The 20872-nt window shown below is 49.7% G+C and overlaps 1 protein-coding gene across 4 annotated transcripts; it reads left to right on the top strand.

Moving 5' to 3' along the window:
- The first annotated feature begins 342 nt into the window (after positions 1-342).
- On the top strand, positions 343-20694 carry col11a2 (collagen, type XI, alpha 2). 4 transcript variants are annotated; one of them, XM_037263680.1, is made up of 64 exons: positions 343-787; positions 4725-4886; positions 5362-5572; positions 5659-5821; positions 5896-6018; positions 7103-8068; positions 8840-8959; positions 9758-10003; positions 10495-10548; positions 10649-10690; positions 10767-10829; positions 10900-10974; positions 11084-11170; positions 11248-11304; positions 11374-11427; positions 11502-11555; positions 11626-11679; positions 11753-11806; positions 11872-11925; positions 12004-12048; positions 12184-12237; positions 12307-12351; positions 12428-12481; positions 12542-12586; positions 12676-12729; positions 12807-12851; positions 12942-12995; positions 13067-13111; positions 13176-13229; positions 13308-13415; positions 13533-13586; positions 13663-13716; positions 13791-13835; positions 13903-13956; positions 14041-14085; positions 14171-14224; positions 14298-14351; positions 14435-14488; positions 14561-14758; positions 14832-14885; positions 14988-15095; positions 15171-15278; positions 15393-15446; positions 15527-15580; positions 15658-15819; positions 15893-15946; positions 16019-16072; positions 16159-16212; positions 16291-16398; positions 16465-16518; positions 16626-16679; positions 16758-16811; positions 16887-16940; positions 17186-17293; positions 17373-17426; positions 17500-17661; positions 17730-17783; positions 17954-17989; positions 18075-18128; positions 18204-18483; positions 18550-18659; positions 18790-18858; positions 18931-19167; positions 19291-20694. In XM_037263680.1, exons 1-64 carry the CDS (start codon positions 670-672, stop codon positions 19435-19437), a joined length of 6309 nt encoding a protein of 2102 aa, XP_037119575.1. In that variant the 5' UTR covers positions 343-669; the 3' UTR covers positions 19438-20694. The 4 variants fall into 4 exon arrangements, with proteins under 4 accessions (XP_037119575.1, XP_037119574.1, XP_037119576.1 ...); XM_037263679.1 differs by having other exon boundaries at positions 7100-8068; XM_037263681.1 differs by lacking the exon at positions 7103-8068 and having other exon boundaries at positions 347-787.
- The last annotated feature ends 178 nt before the right edge of the window (positions 20695-20872 follow it).

Raw genomic sequence — 20872 nt, 5'->3', positions numbered from 1 at the left:
TGGATTGGTACCACTTTGATCAAACGAGTGGCGAAACTGGACCACGTCGGACAGACCAATCAGCTCCCATGTGGCTTGGGGGGGGCGTGGCTTAAAGCACGGACAGAGCTCCGGTTGGCCGACCTGACTCTCGCTCGCTCGCATGTCCCGCAGGGGACGTGATGATTTTAAAACCGTATAATTTTTTCTTCAAAGATGGACTAGATAATCATAAATAGATTTTTTTTTTTTTATATATCAGTCATGTGTGCTAGTCCTTTTTTTTTTTTTAGAAAGTCTCCACCAAACAGACGCACGCCCTCACTTTTCTCTCTCTCCCTCCCACATTGTCTCTCTCCCTTTCCCTCCCGCCCTCCCTCCCTCCACACACACACTCTCACTCGGGTGGGAGAAAGTGAAGCGGGAAAGTGAAGGAAGGGTGTGAGAAAGCGCAAGCTTCCAGGTGTCTGTGACCCGCGCTTCGGCGGACTCCATGGAGCTTTAAGGGCTGCCCCTCAAAGCCTTCTCTGCCCCCCCTGCCGTCTCTTTGGTGGCTCTGTCCTTCCTTCCTTTTTTTCTTTTTTTTTGTCTTGTCACCTCGCAGGAGGTTCAGTCGGCTGCCTCTCGTCGGCTGGCTTTCTGGAAGAGGACACCCTCGCATCCAGCAGCAGCCGCCGCTCCACGCTCACTATGGATATTGCAAATTGCCCCTTCCGGAAGAAACGGAGGCCGTGGAGCCCGGACCTGACCTCCGTGGCCCTTGTGGCCCTGGTGCTCGCGCTATGCCAGAGCACCCTGGCGCAGGCAGGTAAGACCACCTCCATCAAGTTTTTATAGCGCTCACCTGTTCTCCACTTTGCCTCTGGTCGAGTTGAACTTTTTAGAGGTCATCTATGAGGACTTTGATGAGATTGAAAAGTGTCCATAATGGATGCAAATGTAGGAAACAATCAAAAAGTATTTAGGAGGTCTTTGCTTGTGCTCTCAATGGTTGTTAAAAAAAATTACATTTTGGGTGCTTCTCTTAACTTTTCCGCATCCTTAAAAAAAAAAAAAACAAGTGTCAATTTTTGCTGTCACGTATTATTTGCTCATGCCCACGCATGGCAGCCTGAGCACCAGGGCGCCCATTGGTGCCTCCTGGTGCACTTGCACGTTGACGCCTGCCCCAATAATCGGCAGCATCGTGCACGATAACCGTCGATTACAACTTAATTGTCCAATCATTACAATAAGAAAAAAAAAATCTGATTTAGCACAATGTGTCCAATTGTGACGTCACCCCCTCCCCCCCTCAAATGGCATTTCCCCCTCCCCTCAGGTGTGTTCTTTGGCCGTCCATGTGGACTTTGCATCTCATGAATGGCTTCTTATGGGAGCTGGTGCGGAGGAGAATGTGCCCAGTGTCTCTCACGCGTGTGTGTTTACGCATGCGCCACGCTATACATTTCTTTTAATAATGACAGAGTGACGTACACAGCCCCCCCCCACCTCCTAATTCAACTTTTTCTTGTACCTGTGTTAGACATAGTGATGGGAAAACTTTTTGCATGTTTGAAATGATAACAAATGTGGAGGTGAGATGTCAGGTGAGCAACGAGGACGCATCTCCCTTAAGGAGCAATGAAAGAGGATCTGTTCAAAGGAGAAACATTTTGTCCACATGGATGTTCCTCCTCCGTGCGGGTCCTTTTCAAAGCGTCAACTGGAGCTCCTCAAAGGACGCTCTGTGCCATTCCGTCTTCCTGGGTAAACACAACACGGCCTCCTGTGAAAGGAGCGTCTGTGAGGGCGTCCTCCGCCTCCTGAATCATTTCTCCAACTCACTTTCACCTCCAGTGTTAAGTCAACTTTACTGGTCTGAGAATTTCTTGAGGGTTCCGAAGGGTCGCCGTGTGCTTTTTGAAGCTCGGCCTCACTTTTTCTCATCTCTGCTGTTTTGTAGCTACATTTTAACCACAGTTTTCTTTTTTTGTGTGTGTCAGTGGATAGGTAAATATGGAAGCGGTGTTAGCATTGAATGCTAACATCTACAAATTTGCTCGTCCCTTCTCCAGTCCCAGCTGATTTGCACCCCCCCCTTACCCTCTTCTTCTCAAAACCGCACCATCCCTGCAGGGAACACATGGAGGGTCCGCCCACACTTTTGGGCGGTTTTGAACGTCTAGGCGTCGCTCCACGGGGGAGACAGAATAGCCAGCGCCATAATGATAGGCCGCGGTCTGCGGACGAGGCTATTCCTGCTTACTGTAATTTGCGGCCCGGGAGGTCAGCTGGACCTTTTTCGTATCGCGTTTGTGTACGTCATGTCTTTTCCAGACATTGACACGCATGCGCTGCATAGTTTGGAAACAAAAGTTCACAACTGGCAGCTATAGAATGGTACACGGTCTTTTTTTTTTTTTTAGATTTTCTGTCAGGTGCAAAGAGCCCATGAAAGGTGTATTCTGGGATTTGTAGTCAACTGGCATTTCCAACATTTTCATGCATTCTTCCAAGTGTTTTGCTTCAAAACACATCAAGCTAGTAAAACTTCTCAAAGTAGTCCAGATGGAAAAAAATGTGGCGTGGAATTCTGGTGACTTTGTCCTGCTGAAGGCCTCAAGGTTCCATCCACTGCGGCCTCTGTCGCTTCCAAAATGGGACTGCGGCCTCGCTGCACCGAAACCGCACGAGACACCAAAGTGCCACACACACACATATGCACAAACACAAGCACTTGAAAACACTTTGCACAGTGAAACGTGGCAGGACAGTTTGCACTCATAATCCCATAAATTGCCCTAAATTGTCTTTTTTTTTTTTTTTAAAGCTGATTCTTCTTCTGGGTCTTCTTTTAGGTCATTAAAAAAAAAAATCTCAGTATTTCATGTCCTGTTAGCATCTCCGTATATTTAAACCTGTACTTAACCGTCATGTGGTCAACGGATGGGCGGAAGCATTTTCTAAATCTGGAGCAAATGCTAACTTATACCAAAATGTCAGGTCACTTGGAAAATGGCTCATGATATACACTATTACAGGATTTGCGGTCCAGCCGATACAAGTTTGTTGTCCAGACAACAAACTGTTGCCACTTGAACCCTGACAATTATTCCCAGATATCACCGACATTTGACGCCCCCCAAAATGTTTATACTTATATTAAAATTATACTTATATTAAAATTTGATTTTGAATTACTACTTTCCTCTTAGCCAGGGTTTTGACGCCATCTAGTGGCATCTTGTATAGGCTAAGGGTTCACCATCATCATTTGTGAGTCAGCTTCCTGCGACCTCTGCGTACTCTAGACTTTTGTGTGTGTGCGTGTGTGTGTGTGTGTGTGGCGCCGGCCACACAATGCGACGGTTGTGCGTAGGTGAGAGGTGAGAGGTCAGCGTGTCAGCTGGAGTGTGTGTCTGGTATTTGACATTGCGGTACCACCAGAGCAGATTTTCCCAAACAACTCGTTTATCAGGTTAGCACAGGTGGAATGCTAACCAGCAGTGTGTGTGTGTGTGTGTATATGTGGTGGGCGCGGGCGGGTCCTGCCTCCTGTCCCAATGACCGCGTGTAAATGGTGGCGGACAGCTGTGAGTGTTTATGGTAGGGATGAAGACAGAATGTTAAAAATAATAATAATTAACCGCTTTCATCTTTGGGCTGGCTGGAGTCGGGCGTAGGTTGGCGTGTTGTTTTAGCGGGCGTGTTGGCGGCAATACTGCCTCACGTGAGCTGGAAACAGAGTGCCGTATTGTACTGGTGCCACAGCAGGAAAAATATTTTAATTGGCATTTAAAAAAAAAAAAACAGGAGTGATTTTGCTGCACAAATTCTTTCTTCTTCCCATGGGGAGTTGGGGTGGCTGGTGCCCCCTCAGCCCCCAGCGTTTATACACCACTGGTATTGACACATATTGCAAATATATAATGCAAGGAATTGTTTATATGTCAAACAGAGGTGACAAAGTGGCTCACAGTTGTGAGGTTGAGGTTCCTTTTTGTAACTTTGCATCTTCTCAATGTGTTTGCTAGTTTTTCTAGGTACTTTGGTTTCCTTCCACATGACAGGTTCATTGAAGACTAAATTGTCCTTAGGTGTGACCAGTGCAGAAAATAGAAAAATTGCTATATAGTTGGAACTGCAACACTGGCAGTTAATTGTATCTTCACCATCTGGTGGAGGAACATCTAATTGTTCTGCGTGTCACAAAACACTACTGGGTTTAAAATAACCCAGCATTTTTGAATGCCACCTTTTGTCAAAAATGGAACAAACTGATGATCATGGCTCCACTGATGATGTCATCACTTCCCACCATTTTTCCTTTTCCTCCGTGACACTTTTACTTTCTAAGCGTGGAAACGTGAGTCTGGTGAAACATGAAAGCAGCCAAAATTGGTGACTCAGCCCCGGCTGACAGTTCCACTTGCTTCTTTCCAATGTTTGGAGTTGTCCATCTTGCTCTGAAAGAAATCTTTGGTTCCCTCAAGGTTGGCTTTTGACAGCACAATCGGGCCCCCTGCCTCCACCCTGGTGCACACTGAGTCTTACTGTAGCTGCCACGTACATGGGCGCCACTTACTCCCCCCCCCCCTTTTTGCGCTCTCCGCTCAAAGCCAGCATTGTGCACCTGTGACCTAACCTGCTCATTTTGACGCGTCTGAGCGTCGACGGGTCAAACGGTGTAACATGAAAGCTCGGCATAGCAAGACGTTGATCTCATCTCGACAGAAGTTGATTTCTTTTCTCTTCCTTTGCAGAACCCGTGGACGTACTGAAGGCCATGCAGGTTACCACCCTCCCTGAGGGCGTGAAGAAAGTCCCGGGCTTCTGCACGTCCCGCCGCTCCAGCAGCCCCGACCACGCCTACCGCATCAGCAAGAAGGCCCAGATCTCAGCCCCCACTAAGCAGCTCTTCTCAGGTAAACCCGAGCAGAAGCGCTCGCCCACATGAAAGTAAACAAAACTTTATCCCTGTCGGTATTGCGTCTAAGTGTTGGCGCGGGGGCTGGACTTGCAGCACCGCTCGATCCGCCGCCACTTTTGTGATGAAATTCCCGAGCGTGGCAAACCTGCAATCATCATCGTCGCGCGTTGATGTTTGGACCTGCTTTGTAATTATGTGTCTGAGTGAGGACACACGCGAGGGTCTCGAGTGAAGTTTTTGTGGTTTGAGACCAACTGTCATTTTGTGTACACCACGTCACCTCCCATAATTCCTTGCTTCTGATGAAAGTATATACCTGAAAGTTCTGCACCCTCTTCCTCACTCTCACCTACATGGTGATGCTAGAATACAATAAATAGAGATCACAATTAAAACCAAATTACTACTTTCCTATTATCTTAACTTTGGTACAAAAAAAAGAACTGGACTTACGTGTTTGTCAACTGCAGGTCGCTTCCCGGAGAACTTCTCCATTATGGCGCTGGTGAAGGCCCACGCCGGTCTCCAGGCTTTCCTGCTCTCAGTCTACAGCGAGCAGGGCGTTCAGCAGCTGGGCGTTGAGCTCGGCCGCTCGCCCGTCTTCCTGTACGAGGATCAGCACGGCAAGCCGGCCCCCGAGGACTACCCGCTCTTCAAGGGCGTCAACCTGGCTGACGGCAAGTCAGTAACCAGCGCCGGGGTTGAGGGGGGGTCGATGTGTCATACCCTTCGTCACGTCACGCGTGTATTCCTCCTCCCTCCTGCAGGTGGCACCGCATTGCAATCTCCGTGTCCAAGAAGAACGTGACACTGATGCTGGACTGCAAGAAGAAGATGACCCGAGCTTTGCCTCGTAGCAACAACGCCGAGGTGGACACCAACGGCATCACCGTTTTCGGAGCCCGCCTGCTCGACGAGGAAGTGTTCCAGGTGAGGACTTTGAGGTTTAACAAAGTGGGAGGGGCTTCACTTCTGATGTTTGTCCTGGCTGTGTTTCTGCTCAGGGAGACATCCAGCAGCTTCTGATCGCCCCCAACGCTCAGGCCGCTTATGACTTCTGTGAGCACTACAGCCCCGACTGCGACTCCCCCCTGCCTAAGACGCAGGCGCAAGACCCCAACACATATGTGAGTAGCTTAAACGTGTTCCAACAGGATGTCTAAACGGTTCCGCCGGCCCAAACGGGAGTGCGATCACTTTCGGTATCTTCAAGGGCAGTCATGAAGCTCCCCTTATCAGCAAAAGTTGAATTTGGACTCTTCTTGGTGTCCTCTTTAATCCAGAAGGCTTCATCTTTGTGACATCAATAGGGCGAGCCCACTTTTAGAAATCAAGAAGCCTTTTGGACTACAGTTGACGCATCATCAGAGCGCTTTCGTTTAACTTGACTGAGAATACACACAGCTCCTCTCCTCTCCCTTCATATTTGGAATGAAACTCAAATCCGAGAGTCTACGTCTAAGCCTGAGAAAGTTCAGAAAAGCAAATTCTGAAGGTTTTGATGGATCATCAAAGTATCCATGAAGAATAGGACCACTACGAATACCCCAAATATGAGGAGGAAGCAACAGGCCCCTTGCAGCTCATCTCAACAATTTAACATCGCTGCTTTTTTATTTTTATTTTATTTTGTTATTTACACGTCATGTGTGTTGATGTGTCCACATGGCTGGGTTGTTGCGGCGGTGGAAAGGGCGTAGCTGTCGAATGTGAAATGATTCTTCTACTTTGATTCCCAATTTATTTCTAGAGAACATTAAAAAATCACGACTTGACTTGAGAGTCGACTGAGTATTTACCAGGTGATGATTTTATTTCTACCTGTAACAGCCACGCCCTCCATGTCTCCGCCCAACAACTGGCTCAGTTGTGATCAGGCCATTTACGCCGCTTTGTTGTTTCATGTTGAGAATGGCATTACTGGAGAGATCAGTCACGAGAGTCAATGATGGGAAGTTGAATCTGCTCCCGATTGGTTCAAATGACAAAGAAGGACTCGGCTGTATCCAGTAATGCCTGTGCAGTCTCAGTAAATCACCCAAGACCTTTGCCATCTTGATGTCATTGTTTCTCAACACAGCCACTCTTGTCTTTCCCTCCCCCTTCTGTACCCCCCCTCCCAACCCTTAAACGTCTCCTTCTCCTTTCTGTGTCTTTGCCACCTCGCTCGCACACATCACACATCTCAACCCACGTATAAACCGTTAGAAGAAGGCCACGCCCACCAAAACCGCCGCCAAAGCCAAGCCCACCCCAGCTAAGCCCGCTAAGGGTGGAAGCTTCAAAATAGTCAAGCCACCCCATCCCAATAAAGCTCCTAAATCTTCCACGGCCAAGCCGACTAAATCCAAGCCCACCGCCAAACCCACCGCCAAGGCGACCGCCAAGCCCAGCACCACCGCTGTCTTCTTGTCCAAGATCAAGACCACGTCAGCTGCTCAGGTGAAGACCACGAGCGCCCCGGCGAAGAGCGCCAAAGTGGTTGTTGAGAAGAAGACCAACGGAAAAGCCCTCGTGGGGAAAACCGCGCAAACTTCGGCCGAGGTCAAAGGGAACGGAAAGGTGGTTGTCGAGAAGAAGGTTGGAGGAAAGTCCTCCGCCGAGAAGAAAGCCGCGTCCAAGGCCGTCGAGGTGAAAGAAGTCAAGGTCAAAGTGAACGGAAAAACCGAGAGCAAAGTTAGCGGCGAGGCTAAAGCTACGAGCAGCGGCAAAGTTACTGTGGTAGAAAAAAAAGGGGGCAAAACTGAAACCACTACAAAAACAAAAACTGTTGTCAAAATAGAGAAGACGACTGTGAGTGCGGCAACGTCCGCATCCAAAGTAGAAGCTACCAAAACGCCAAAGGCCACAAAAGCAGCCAAGGCGGAGCCGACAAAGGCATCGAAAACCTCTCAAGTCAAGTCCGAAGTCAAAGTGAAAACGGTGATCTCCAAAATCCCCGTGGTCAAACCCACCGTCAGCAAATCGATGAATGCGGTAGTGGAGAAGTCATCCGTCGTGAAGAAGGTCCTGACCACCGCCGCTCCTGTCCGACCCACTCCCCCGAGACCCACCAAGTCCAAGGCGGTGCTGGACATGAACATCAAGTCTCTCCACAAACCTTTCCCGCCTTTTGACAAGACGGCGTTGAGTGGCACCGGAGTTCCGGTCAAGAAATATGAGACCGGTTACCAACAGGTACGACTCTAGTTTGGGTCGGAATGTCCCCGACATCTGGAGGTCAGATTCTGACCTTCAGGATGCCGGGCTTCTATATCATATGGCTGTGCGGCCGGCTTGCCCATATGATATAAAACAAGGGTGCACAGTGAAGCATGGCTCGCTGTGCACGTTCCTTCTTACCTCCGAGCTGCACAAACGGGGACCTCCTGTCGGGAAGAATGTGGCACGGATTGGCGATAAACACGAGCGAGAACCGGGACGACACACACGCGGTGCCGCAGCTATGGCCTTTTTTTTCCCCAATAAGCTCCTCCCCCTTCTGGTCATGCAAAGCAGCCTCACGCAAACCTCCGGCGGTCAATTCATTCTTCGCAGTGAATTGACGGAGATCTGTTTTGTGGGGCTGCTTTTTTTTTTTTTTGTTTTGTGTTCCGGTCGGGAACGCCGCTAACATCACACTCGTGATGTTTTCGTCGGCTTTCCTAGGCCCACAAACAAACCCCCGTCAGAATTGTCCCGCCATAAAGTGAAAAGAAATGTCATCTCGGCGACTCCCTAAACGTCAGCGACGTTTATAGTCGTCGGGCGGCTCGACATTTCTTTTCCGAAATGTTTGTGAAACATGTGAGTTGCCGCGAGACAACCACAATGCTGTTTGTGTTCTCTTCTTATCACTCATCATCACTCACAAGCAGACTTTTGAACTAACCTTCGCTTCTTCCGGTCAAATCTGCTTACTTCCTCCCTGCTCCCCCCTCTCTCTTTTTTGCCCACACGACCAATCAGGATGTAGACACTGAATATACCGAGGCTGACAACACCCCCACAGAGACCGATTATTTCTATGAGGAGACGCTGCCAGAGCCCGAGGGTGAGGCGGTCACACAGGAAGAGAACCCCACGCAGGTAACGCACACGTCAACGATATGATTTCCGCGAGTCATTAAAAAGAAAAATTTAATGGAAAGAGTCCAGTTAATTTTACGCTTAATTTTTATAAAATTTTATAAAAATATGTCAGCTCCCCCCTCATACTTTCTACTTATGTTCCTCACACCTCACAACAGTTTTGTTGGCGTCCGCCGCCGCCACACAAGACCACTTAAGGAGAAGCCTCCTGTCCAAGAACCATGCGCCACATTTCCCTTTTAACACGGTCTCCGCTTTTTTCCTTAACCCCAAGACTCAGTTTGGTGGTCATCTCAGTAGGGATGACCGCAAACATCTTGTGACAAAAGAGGAACCCGAATGTGGCGCATCGGTGTTTGACGGAAGCTCTCCGTGAACGAGAGAGCGTCCACACTCTCGGTGTGTGTTTCTCATAGTTCACTCGTTGTGTCATTCGCTTCATCCTTCGGTTTTCATGCCAAAAACTCAAATTATTCACGAGCTCAATCGAGACGCTGGTCCTACATCAAATCCATTTTGAGGGTAAGTCACAGCTGAGGGGAAAATTAGTTTTTCCACTCAGCTCACATCTCGTGAGCTTTCCACTTTTAGATTGAAAGCACGTTTGTGGAAGCCTCAGCATCTTTTGTCGTAGACACGCTAAGCTCCAAAGACAACTGAGTGTTGACATTGAGTGTATGTGTGCGTCTTATTTTGACAAGGTAAGACTCATTTCTTCCCACACTCTTTCACTCCCTAACCATTCCTGCTGGCAAACACCACTCCTCCTTCACGGGCTCCCTCGGACCCCCGCAGCAGTCGCAGGTGGAGGAGACGGCTCTGGCGGGGGAGGAGGAGACGGCTCTGGCGGGGGAGGAGGTGGACTCCATGGCTTTCAACGGCGTCGAAGAGGACCGCTTCACCGAGGAGTATGTGACTGGCGACGTGGGCCAGAAGGAATACGACTATTCCTATCGGGAGTACGGCGAGCCCAGGCCCGAGACCCGAGAGGTGGAAGGCCACTTTGGCCACGCCCTGTCCGCTGTGACAGACGAGGCAGGCGTAAGTACTTTTTGCTTCAGCGGCAAAAAAACAAAAAACATTTCAACTGGCAGGATTTGTCATTGGCATTAAAATCTCAATGTAAGGCAATTTACAACCACGTTGACTCCCAGTTTTTATTTTGCTGATGTTACAAATATTAGTCCAGAGGTGAAGATGACCACAGTCCATTGGCAACACATTGCTGGTTGAAATGTTTGTGCGGTGCATAAAGAGCTATTTGAAAGCGCATGGAGTTCCCGCGCCGATGCTCTTTATGTCGCCGAGTGTAGAACAGTTGGTCAGCGCAGGAGATCCTTTCTCGACACCGGCAGGTTTTTTTTGCTCAAGAAGTCACTGTCAGTGGAATTATTCGCTCACATGACTTCTGGGCAGCACCTTGGGATTACTTTCCCGCCACTCAGTATGACTGTGAGCGCGAGTGTGTGGCGAACGCTTACCAAATATTGACGGCGGCGTGTCGTCGGCCATGTTTGTGTTTTTGTCCTCAGGCGGCCATCAGAGGACAGAAGGGTGAGAAAGGAGAGCCCGCCGTGCTCGAACCTGTGAGTGGATCCACAATCGCCATCTTATAATTATTGTCCAAACCCAAATGAGTTTTGGGAGAATATTTGGATCCAAATGTGATTTGATGTTCCTCCGCAGGGCATGCTGATCGAGGGACCACCTGGATCTGAAGGCCCTGCTGTGAGTTCATGACCCTTACTTCATTTTCTTCCCAAAAGGTGCTTTCTTTCAAGTTCTCCCTTTTTGCCTCTCTTAGGGACCTACCGGTCCCCCTGGTAGCTCCGGTCCTCCTGGCTCTGTCGGCGATCCCGGTGAGAGGGTGAGTTTGAGCACGGCCGTTAGCTGTATGCCTCACCATGCACCGGACTCACGAGCTCGCGCTGTTGCAGGGACCTCCCGGTAAGGGCGGTCTGCCCGGTGCCGACGGTGTTCCCGGACCACCCGGATCCTCCGTTATGCTGCCTGTGAGTCACTCAACCCGCAAATACTTGCCAACTGTGTTTTTGTGGCTCCAAGACTTGGCTAGGACGTGTTGAGCCTTCCTGCGGTCCAAACGCTGTTTGCTTTTTACAGTTCCGCTTCGGCCAGAGTGGAGGAGATAAGGGTCCCGCCGTGTCTGCTCAGGAAGCCCAAGCTGCCGCCATTTTGTCTCAGGCCAGGGTGAGTTGTGCTGTAAGGTCAGTAGAAGGAAATCAAGAAGCACTTCCTCAATCGATGTCATTATTGACACCCTGCAGATGGCTCTGAAAGGACCTCCTGGACCAATGGGATTCACCGGACGTCCCGGACCCCTGGTATGACCCCATCTAACCACCAGAGCATTGCTTTAGTTCAACTATAGATGACACACGTGTCTCTTTTAGGGAAATCCAGGAAGTCACGGTCTAAAAGGAGAAAGTGGAGATCCTGGTCCTCAGGTAAGAACCATCAGAATTAAGCGCGAGTCGTCGTCATCTTCGACGTCCTTGAACCTGCTCTGTGAATTCATCAGGGACCCAGGGGAACTCAAGGTTTGATGGGACCACCAGGCAAAGCTGGAAGGAGAGTGAGTATTAGAGAGTACTCAAAGTTGCCGGCTGGACATTGCTCGCTTCTTAACCGGCCGTCTCCGACAGGGCCGCGCTGGAGCTGATGGAGCCCGGGGAATGCCCGGAGAGACAGGCACTAAGGTTTGAACTGACCCAGAAGTCTAAAAAAAAAACAACATCCAGGTGGGCGCTAACAGCTTGGATGTCTTCTCAGGGTGACCGCGGATTTGATGGTCTTCCCGGTTTGCCAGGCGACAAAGGACACAGGGTGAGCGCTCACTAAGCATGTCACACACCTTTTCGTCTTTGCGGGCTAATTATTGTTGTTCACAGGGCGATACTGGATCACTGGGACCCCTAGGACCTCAAGGAGAGGACGGCGAAAGGGTAGCGAGATGCGGCAATGTGAAAACTGCTCCAATCAGAAAGACATCTGATTGACGTTGTCCTTCTTTGTGTCCTCAGGGCGACGACGGTGAGGTCGGACCCAGAGGTGTCCCCGGCGAAGCTGTAAGTATTTTCCTGGCGAGCGGCAATAGCGAGCGTCCTCTTTTTTTGGAGGCTGTCATTTGTGGTGCTCTCAGAGTAGACATGATTGGTTTGTTTTTCTTTGAACATCTTTTTTTTTTTCCTCTTTCCTTCTAGGGACCTCGTGGCTTGCTCGGCCCTAAAGGTCCTCCAGGAATTCCCGGCCCTCCTGTGAGTCACGAGAGTTTTTTTTATTTTCATTCCAGCAACTCCCTAATTAAGCTTGTCTTCTTCTCTTAGGGCGTTCGAGGAAATGATGGGCCCGTTGGTCCTAAGGGCAACCTGGTCAGTGTCTTGTCATCTACTCACTTTTCTTCTCACCCCATTCAGCTATGTGTTGACCTGCTTAACTCTTCTCCAGGGTCCTCAAGGAGAGCCCGGACCTCCAGGTCAGCAGGGGACATCAGGAACTCAGGTAAGACACGCTTACTTTTTATTAAGAGTCGACATATTTAACGTGTTTTTTTTCCAACAGGGAATGCCAGGACCTCAGGGACCCAATGGACCTCCAGGAGAGAAGGTAAGACTTTTTGGGGGGTCCTTGAGCAGTCTATTAAGAAACTGTAAATCCAGGAAAAACTATAATGGAGCCCATTCTTTGTCCTCCAGGGGCCCACGGGAAAACCAGGTCTGCCAGGAATGCCAGGCGCCGACGGCCCTCCTGTAAGTTTGTATTTTCGATTTCTGTCTGTGTGTTGACCAGAACGATGTCATTAAAATCCACTATTGTTCCCCCTCAGGGTCACCCAGGAAAAGAGGGACCCACTGGCACCAAAGGAAACCAGGCAAGTAGCGCATCCGATACAAAAACTTGTTACCAACGAGCTAAATGCTAATTAGCATTGATTAAATTCCCTTCCTGGATTTGTCTGCAGGGCCCCAACGGCCCTCAAGGAGCTATCGGTTATCCTGGCCCTCGTGGTATCAAGGTCAGTTAAATCCTCCGCCTTTTTCGCCGCTTTGGAGTGGTCCTGAATCTTCTGATGCTGTCTTCCCACAGGGCGAGCAAGGAATCCGAGGACTGAAGGGTCACAAGGGAGAGAAGGTACGTGATCATTTCCAGCTCCAAGCAACAAGTGTATGACTGAACATCCTTTTGGTGGCTTTAGGGAGAAGACGGCTTCCCCGGAATCAAGGGAGACTTTGGTGTCAAAGGAGAGAGGGTACCGTGGAACGATTGGTCTTTTCTTACCTTCTGACTACCTTCAGACACTCTGACTCATCTATTCTCCGGCTCCCAGGGTGAGATCGGCGTGTCAGGCCCCAGAGGAGAAGACGGTCCTGAGGGGCCAAAGGGACGAGTCGGACCCCCCGGTGAGCTCGGTCCCCTCGGTCCTATCGGAGAGAAGGTATGAGTTGTTACGTCCGGGAGCTTGATTCTCTTAAAAGACAAGTGAGGGGAACTTTTGTAATGACTGGAGTGAGTTTTCGAATTGCTTCTCAAAGAGACCACCGTGTGGTTTCAGGGAAAACTTGGCGTTCCCGGACTTCCCGGCTACCCCGGAAGACAAGGACCCAAGGTAAGAAGATCAGCTCAAAGGTTTTGTTGGTCCTATGTACTGTGCGGCTGTTTGACCCAATCATTTTGTCTTGTAGGGATCTCTAGGATCTCCAGGATTCCCTGGCTCAAATGGCGAGAAAGGAACAAGGGTAAGGAGTGTCTGACCTCTGGAGTGATGTCACTATATTTGGTTTTGGTTTGTAACTGTTGTTTTGCCTTTCAGGGTCTGGCAGGAAAAGCAGGCCCAAGAGGACAAAGAGGACCAACAGTAAGCTTGGTTTATCCTTCACGGACGTCCACGTTTTTGCCATCATTTCACCATTTGTGTTCTTCAGGGTCCCAGAGGACAGCGAGGACCACGAGGCGCCACTGGAAAGCCAGGCGCTAAGGTTAGAATTTCCTGGACTTCCTCTATTTTTCAATACTTTCCATTCTTCGCTTCACCGTTTCGTTTCTTTGTCGTTGCTCGACAGGGAACTTCAGGAAGTGACGGCCCCCCTGGTCCACTTGGAGAGAGGGTGAGTTCTGGTTTGTCTTTGAATGGTTCTCTTCTCAGCTGGTAGATCAGCTTCCTGATTCTGCTTTGCTGTTGTCACCATGCAGGGACTGCCCGGACCTCAAGGAGCCAACGGATTCCCCGGACCAAAGGGACCTCCTGTGAGTGACAGCGGTTGATTCTGGCGAGAGACTAGCAAACGTGGTCTGAATGTTTTCGGGTGTTTCCTCACAGGGACCACCAGGAAAGGATGGACTGCCCGGACACCCCGGACAGAGAGGCGAAGTTGTGAGTTCAACTTTTATGTTTTTTTTGTAAGAGGAAAAATCAGGCCTTGGTGACAGAGAATCACTGGATGTCTTTTTTTTCAGGGTTTCCAAGGAAAGATGGGTCCACCAGGACCTCCTGGAGTCGTGGGACCTCAGGTGAGTTGAGACACGACTGCGCAGGAATCGTCAATTTCCTTTCCGTGTTTCTCAACCGTGATTCTTCTCCAGGGTCCATCTGGAGAGACCGGCCCCTTGGGCGAGCGTGGCCATCCCGGACCCCCGGGTCCACCTGGAGAGCAGGGACTTTCTGGCCCATCAGGCAAGGAAGGCACAAAGGGAGACCCGGGCCCCCCAGGAGGTCCAGGTAAAGATGGACCCCCTGGACTGAGAGGCTTCCCTGGAGAGAGAGGACTGCCTGGTACCCCCGTGAGTGTCCAGTGGGCCGTCTCACCACATATTATTGTCCGCCAAATTCAACTCTTTTGTTTTTTTCTTTCAGGGCGGTGGAGGACTGAAGGGAAGCGAAGGACCTGCTGGACCTCCTGGACCTGCTGTACGTTTCCGAACTATTTCTAAAATTGGCACCAGAAGCGTATTTCGGCTTTCTGCCGGGAGTCCATTTAATGCAGTCTGCAAATTTTTCAACCTTAAATAGGGATCTCCTGGAGAGAGAGGGCCCGCTGGCACTGCCGGACCTGTCGGACCCCCTGGTAGACCAGGCCCACAAGGACCCCCTGGCAACGCTGGAGAGAAAGGTGTTCCTGTAAGTGTTTGTAGATTCTGTCCGAGCATTTGATTCTGTAAGCATTTTTTTAATGTGGTTTTTGCTCTACCTCAGGGTGAGAAAGGCCCAATCGGCCCTGCCGGTCGGGATGGAGTTCAAGGTCCAGTGGGTCTTCCGGGCCCTGCTGGATCCCCAGGAGGACCTGGAGAGGATGGCGACAAGGTTGGTGACAGAGTGAAAAGCGTGCGGTTTGTCCAATTGCATGTTGAGAACAATCCGGGTTCAGTTTTATGGTTTACGTCCTTGTCATGACGTCTTTGGTCTCCTCCGTTACAGGGTGAGGTGGGCGAGCCTGGTCAGAAGGGAGCCAAGGGTGGCAAAGGAGAGCATGTGAGTCCATCTTAGCCACAAAATAAATGAAAAAGGAAATCACATTTTGTTCAATGGATCCTTCTATACATGTGTCATAGGGACCTCCTGGTCCACCCGGGCCCATGGGTCCCGTCGGCCAACCTGGTCCAGCCGTGAGTACCGCACTTCTTCTTGATATTCTCCTCTCCAGCAGGTCAGCGTCATCCTTTTATTCTTCTCTTCTATGCAGGGTGCTGATGGAGAGCTCGGTCCAAGGGGACAACAGGGGCCTTTTGGTGCCAAAGGAGATGAAGGATCCCGAGGATTCCCCGGTGCACCCGGACCCATCGGACTGCAGGGACTGCCAGGACCACCAGGCGAGAAGGGAGAGAACGGAGACGTTGGACCTCTGGTGAGTATGGAGACTCTCGCCAAAGCAGATGTGATGAATAAGGCTGAACAACCGGACGTGCACGTGTCTACAGGGACCTCCTGGCCCACCAGGACCTCGCGGCCCTGCTGGACCCAACGGTGCTGATGTGAGTCTCCCGTTCTTATAAAATGAACACCAGATTTTCATGATATTAGACTGAAACTTGTGTGTTGTTCAGGGCCCTCAAGGTCCTCCTGGAGGTTTGGGTAATCCTGGACCTAGTGGAGAGAAGGTACACAAACATTTAATTCCCACTTTAATGTTATAGAGGGGCATTTGTAATTTCCTGCCCACTAACAACTTCACTACACTCCATAGGGAGAGCCTGGAGAGGCTGGGCCACCTGGAATCGGAGGAGAACCAGGAAAGAAGGTGAGATCTTTCAGTGGGAAGGCAGAAAAGAATGATGCTGGTTGATTCGCGTCCAGCTAACAAATAGTTGACTGCCAGGGTCCTCGAGGCGAGCGCGGAGAGAAGGGAGAGGCCGGACAACCTGGAACGGCTGGCGCCGCTGGAGGACGAGGAAGGCCTGGAGATGATGGACCTAAAGGAAACCCTGTATGACTCTTTCGTTTATCCCTATCTTGTCGTTTGTTCCGTTTTAACATCTGATGCCGTCCTTAGGGCCCAGTTGGCTTCCCCGGTGATCCTGGTCCCCCCGGTGAGGTCGGACCCAGAGTGAGTATCCCTCTCGTTGAACTCCAGAAATCTCTCGTGGATTATTCGTTTGGTTGTTGAAAAGAACCAGAGAATTTCAATCAATTCTTTTTTTCCCCTCCTCTCAGGGTCAAGATGGTGCCAAAGGAGAGCAAGGAGAAAATGGCGAACAGGGAGAATCTGTATGTGCAAAACTTATCGTTTTATTCACGTGAAGCCTTTTCAAATATGTCACAGATGCCGATAATCTTCTCCTGCAGGGCTCGCCCGGTCCACCCGGAGAGAACGGACCTCCTGGCCCACCAGGAAAGAGAGTAAGTTCTTCTAGCTTCAGGAAAGAATCTCATCACTTTCTTCAGAGGTCATGAATTGTTTTTGCTTGTTTGCAGGGTCCTGCTGGAACAAGAGGACCTGAGGGACGGCAAGGAGAGAAGGGAACCAAGGTCGGTCCACAGTCCAATAATTTCGATTTTGGCATGCCTATAATAATTTGTTAACAATACTCTATTTATTGTGTTTACAATTTAAAAGTCTGGCTAAAAAAAAAAACTTTTTTCAAACTTCCTGTGATGAGTTGAAACCTAAATAGCGGCCTCCGGTGGTCACCTTTATCACTATACACTCAATTGAATAGTTTACAATCACTCTTCTTTCCGTGGTTATTAATTTGTTTGTCCCGTCATTCCAGGGCGAAACGGGTGCCCTCGGCCCACCAGGAAAGACAGGTCCCGTCGGTCCTCAAGGCCAACCAGGAAAACCAGGAACTGAGGGTCTGCGAGGTCTTCCCGGATCAGTGGTCAGTTCAAGATAGGAGTTTGTGGATCAACGAATGCACAATTTCTCTTGGTCTCAAATTGAGTGTGTATTCCTTTTAGGGTGAGCAAGGATCTCCTGGCCCTGCAGGACCAAAGGGACCACCCGGACCTGTTGTAAGACTCCGACGTGGTCCTCTTTGCTGGGAAGATCTTCCCTTTGCTGTACTTAACTGTATCGTTTCTCCAGGGACCTCCGGGTTTGCTTGGTCTGCGTGGAGACCCCGGTGCTAAAGGAGAGAAGGGACATCCAGGTCTTATTGGACTTATCGGACCTCCGGGAGAACAGGGAGAGAAGGGAGACCGAGGTCTACCCGGACCTCATGGAACTGGCGGACCCAAGGGAGAAACTGTAAGTCTTACTGGGACATTTGTGGACTTGATGAGAATGGTTGTGATATGTTCGATTGGTTTTTACAGGGAATGCCTGGAGGCACCGGACCTCTCGGCCCTGCTGGTCCTCCTGGTCCTCCTGTGAGTTCCTTCTCGTCATACTTTTGGAGACCTTGGGCTTTATTTACTATTCACGCAGTTTGTTATATGAGTTAACACAAAATTTCGAGACCACCTTAGGACGTCAGGCGCCTCAACTCGGAGTGATTTATGTCCCACTGAGATATTCTAACACTTTCTGTCATCTTCAGGGTCCTCAAGGAGTCAAAGGAGCTAAGGGTGCCTCTGTGAGTATTGTTCTTGAATCTTGCTGAGCAAGTGGAGGGGTTGCCGCGATTCCTTCTGAATCTTTTCTCTTCTGCTTGTATTTAGGGAGGATCTGGTCCCAAAGGAGAAAAGGGTGTTCCAGGAGTTCCAGGACTTCCTGTATGTAACTTCTCTCCTTTATTCAAATGTTAACATGCAGGACTCACTCTTGGTTCTGCCCCCCATCACCACCAGGGCCCACCTGGTGAGGTCATCCAGCCGCTCCCCATCCAGAGGAGTCCCAAGTCCAAGCGCTCCATCGACGCCAGCCAAATGGTCCCCGACCTGGAGATGCCCGCCTCCGACACCGCCGGCGCCGAGTTCTTGATGCCCAGCGAGGGCATGGAAGAGATCTTCGGTTCCCTCAACTCACTACGACAGGAGATCGAGACCATGCGCTTCCCGATGGGAACGCAGGACAGTCCCGCAAGAACCTGCCAGGATCTCCGCCTCAGCCAGCCTGAGCTCCAAGACGGTAAGTCGACTTTGTTCTTTGCAACAAGTCACAATTCATTACCAACTCACTCTATCTCAAAAACAGGAGAGTACTGGATTGACCCCAACCAGGGCTGCTCCAGAGATTCCTTCAAGATCTTCTGTAACTTCACCAGCGGTGAGACGTGCCTGTATCCTAACAAGAACATCAACATGGTCAGTCCCTGACATATTAAGAGTTGTTTTAGAACTGTGAGAGTACGGAGGGTGGGACACAAAATGGCCCACGGGCTGAATTTTGGACACCAGTGGTGTAAACAGTTGTGTGCTCTGACTGTGGTGGCAGGTGAAGATGGACTCGTGGGAAAAAGAGACTCCAGGTTCCTGGTACAGTGAGTTTGCCACCGGCGGAAAGGTGAGTTGCTCTTCAACGTGAAGACCTCCTTCAAAGTGGTTCTCGTCATCATCGACTGCCTCCTCCTCGCAGTTCTCCTACGTGGACTCTGACGGCGAGCCAGTGGGCGTGGTCCAGTTGGGATTCCTGCGCCTCCTGAGCGTGGTCGCCCGCCAAAACCTGACCTACCACTGCCACCGCTCGGTGGCCTGGGCCGACCAGAGCGCCAAGGACAACCACGATAGGGCGCTGCACTTCCAGGCCGCTAACGAAGAGGAGCTGAGCTACGAGACCAACCCGTACATCAAAGCGCTGGTGGACGGATGTTCTGTGAGTCCACATTTACGTCTCATCTTAAAATCCTTTCAAATGAATCTTAAGTAAGATTTTGGTGGATCAAATCAAAGAACTTGTCTTGACTGAACTTTCCTCTTCCTGCGCGTGTCCCGGCAGTATCGCAAAGGCTTCGACAGGACGGTGCTGGAGATCAACACGCCACAGGTGGAACATCTTCCTCTGCTGGACATCAAAGTGTCGGACTTTGGGGAGAGTAACCAACAGTTTGGATTTGAAGTGGGACCTGTGTGCTTCCAAGGCTAACTCACATACATGCATGCACATACACACACACGCACTTAGAGACACCTACATACAAGCCATTCATGCTCAAAAATTTGTAAATTAACTTGTAAATGATATGTAACACACACACGTAAACACACATACACACTTACACACAAACACACACAGGGATGGTGTTGCCCCAGCAACGCAGCATCCTCCCGACAACTAATGGACGTAAAATAAATAACTAAAAAAAAAAAAGTTCTGAAGAGGTCTCGGAGGGAAGGATCATCGAGAGGGAGCGTTTTCTTCCCGGTGACGCAGCATCAAAAAGGGGGGCCCGGCCCAAAAAAGCCCCCCCCTCCAGGCCGCCCTCCCTCCGCCCGCCCACCTGCCATCCGCCCCTCCACTCCTCCGTCACACCGCCTTCTCTGCACCCCCGATGTCTCTCACCTCTTCCACGTGTTAAAGAACCACAGAATTCCTTTAAAAAAAAAAAAAAAAACTCCAACTTGTTAGCGTGATTGCATCTTGGGGGGGTTTCCTTCTACCAACTAAATGTGGCGTGATGCCATCTTCGCTGAATAAAAATCTTTGTTTTCCTGAGAGAACGCGTGTGGCAAAAAGTGCTAATTGTGCCAAAAGTTTGACTCCGTTTTTCTCCTCTTATCATGTCATTGAGCCTCCAGCTGGGCAAATGTGCATTACATTCCATTTGTACAGACATAGCGCTATTCTATTGTATTTATTTAAGAACAAAACAGGGTGCTTTGACATTAAACAAAAAAAAAAAAAAGGAAAGAAACGGACCACCAAATATTCCCGCCGTCACTTGTGGTATATTTCATTTGTATTTATTTCTGCCACCGGCCCCTTTTCGGAAGATTAGACCAAAGAATCTGCGGCTATGCCAGATTGTGTTTCCCCCCTGGACTGTCCTGTGCTGTTCAATGTTGCTTCCACTCCCAGTGTAAACATTAAAAGGTGACTATCTCCACCTCTGTTGCCGCTGCTTTTGACTTTCACGTCTGAACCGTTCACGTTGGTGCGAGAGACCACAGTGGGCAGAAGGTATTGGTGAGAGGGAGGGAGGGGAAGGGCAGAAGAGTCCCCCCCACCCCACTTGGCCTCCCAGTCTCTGTTAGCGATATTGTGGTTTTATTTTGTTGTTGTTTTGTTTGTTAAATCTTATTGCTGTTGATTTTAATTTTAAATATATCAGGGAAGTGGGCGGGGAAGGCCACGAAATCCTTAAACGAAATAAAAAAAGTCCTTCAGAGAGAATGACCTCAATTGCTAGTTTGTTTTTATTGATTTGAAGACATTTCAACGTGAAGAAAAAAAAATATGGTGCTGAAAAAGAGAAGTATTATTTTATAATGTGTGTAAGTATTTTTCTAATTCCTGTAATATATAATCTTTTTTAAAAGGACCTTTTTGACTTGTGTTTTTCTTCAATAGCAGCGCTTGC

Source organism: Syngnathus acus, chromosome 11, assembly GCF_901709675.1.
Source record: "Syngnathus acus chromosome 11, fSynAcu1.2, whole genome shotgun sequence".
Lineage (NCBI taxonomy): Eukaryota > Metazoa > Chordata > Actinopteri > Syngnathiformes > Syngnathidae > Syngnathus > Syngnathus acus.
Note: the sequence above shows the minus strand (reverse complement) of the source record. Positions and strands in the feature narration are given on the sequence as shown.

What these genes read in the sequence shown, in the direction of transcription:
- col11a2 (XM_037263679.1), top strand. Translation starts at nt 670, where the DNA reads ATGGATATTGCAAATTGCCCCTTCCGGAAGAAACGGAGGCCGTGGAGC. An exon ending in CGCAAGACCCCAACACATAT is followed by an intron (nt 6,019 to 7,099) that starts GTGAGTAGCTTA and finishes ATAAACCGTTAG; the next exon opens with AAGAAGGCCACGCCCACCAA. An exon ending in GATCCTCCGTTATGCTGCCT is followed by an intron (nt 10,975 to 11,083) that starts GTGAGTCACTCA and finishes TGCTTTTTACAG; the next exon opens with TTCCGCTTCGGCCAGAGTGG.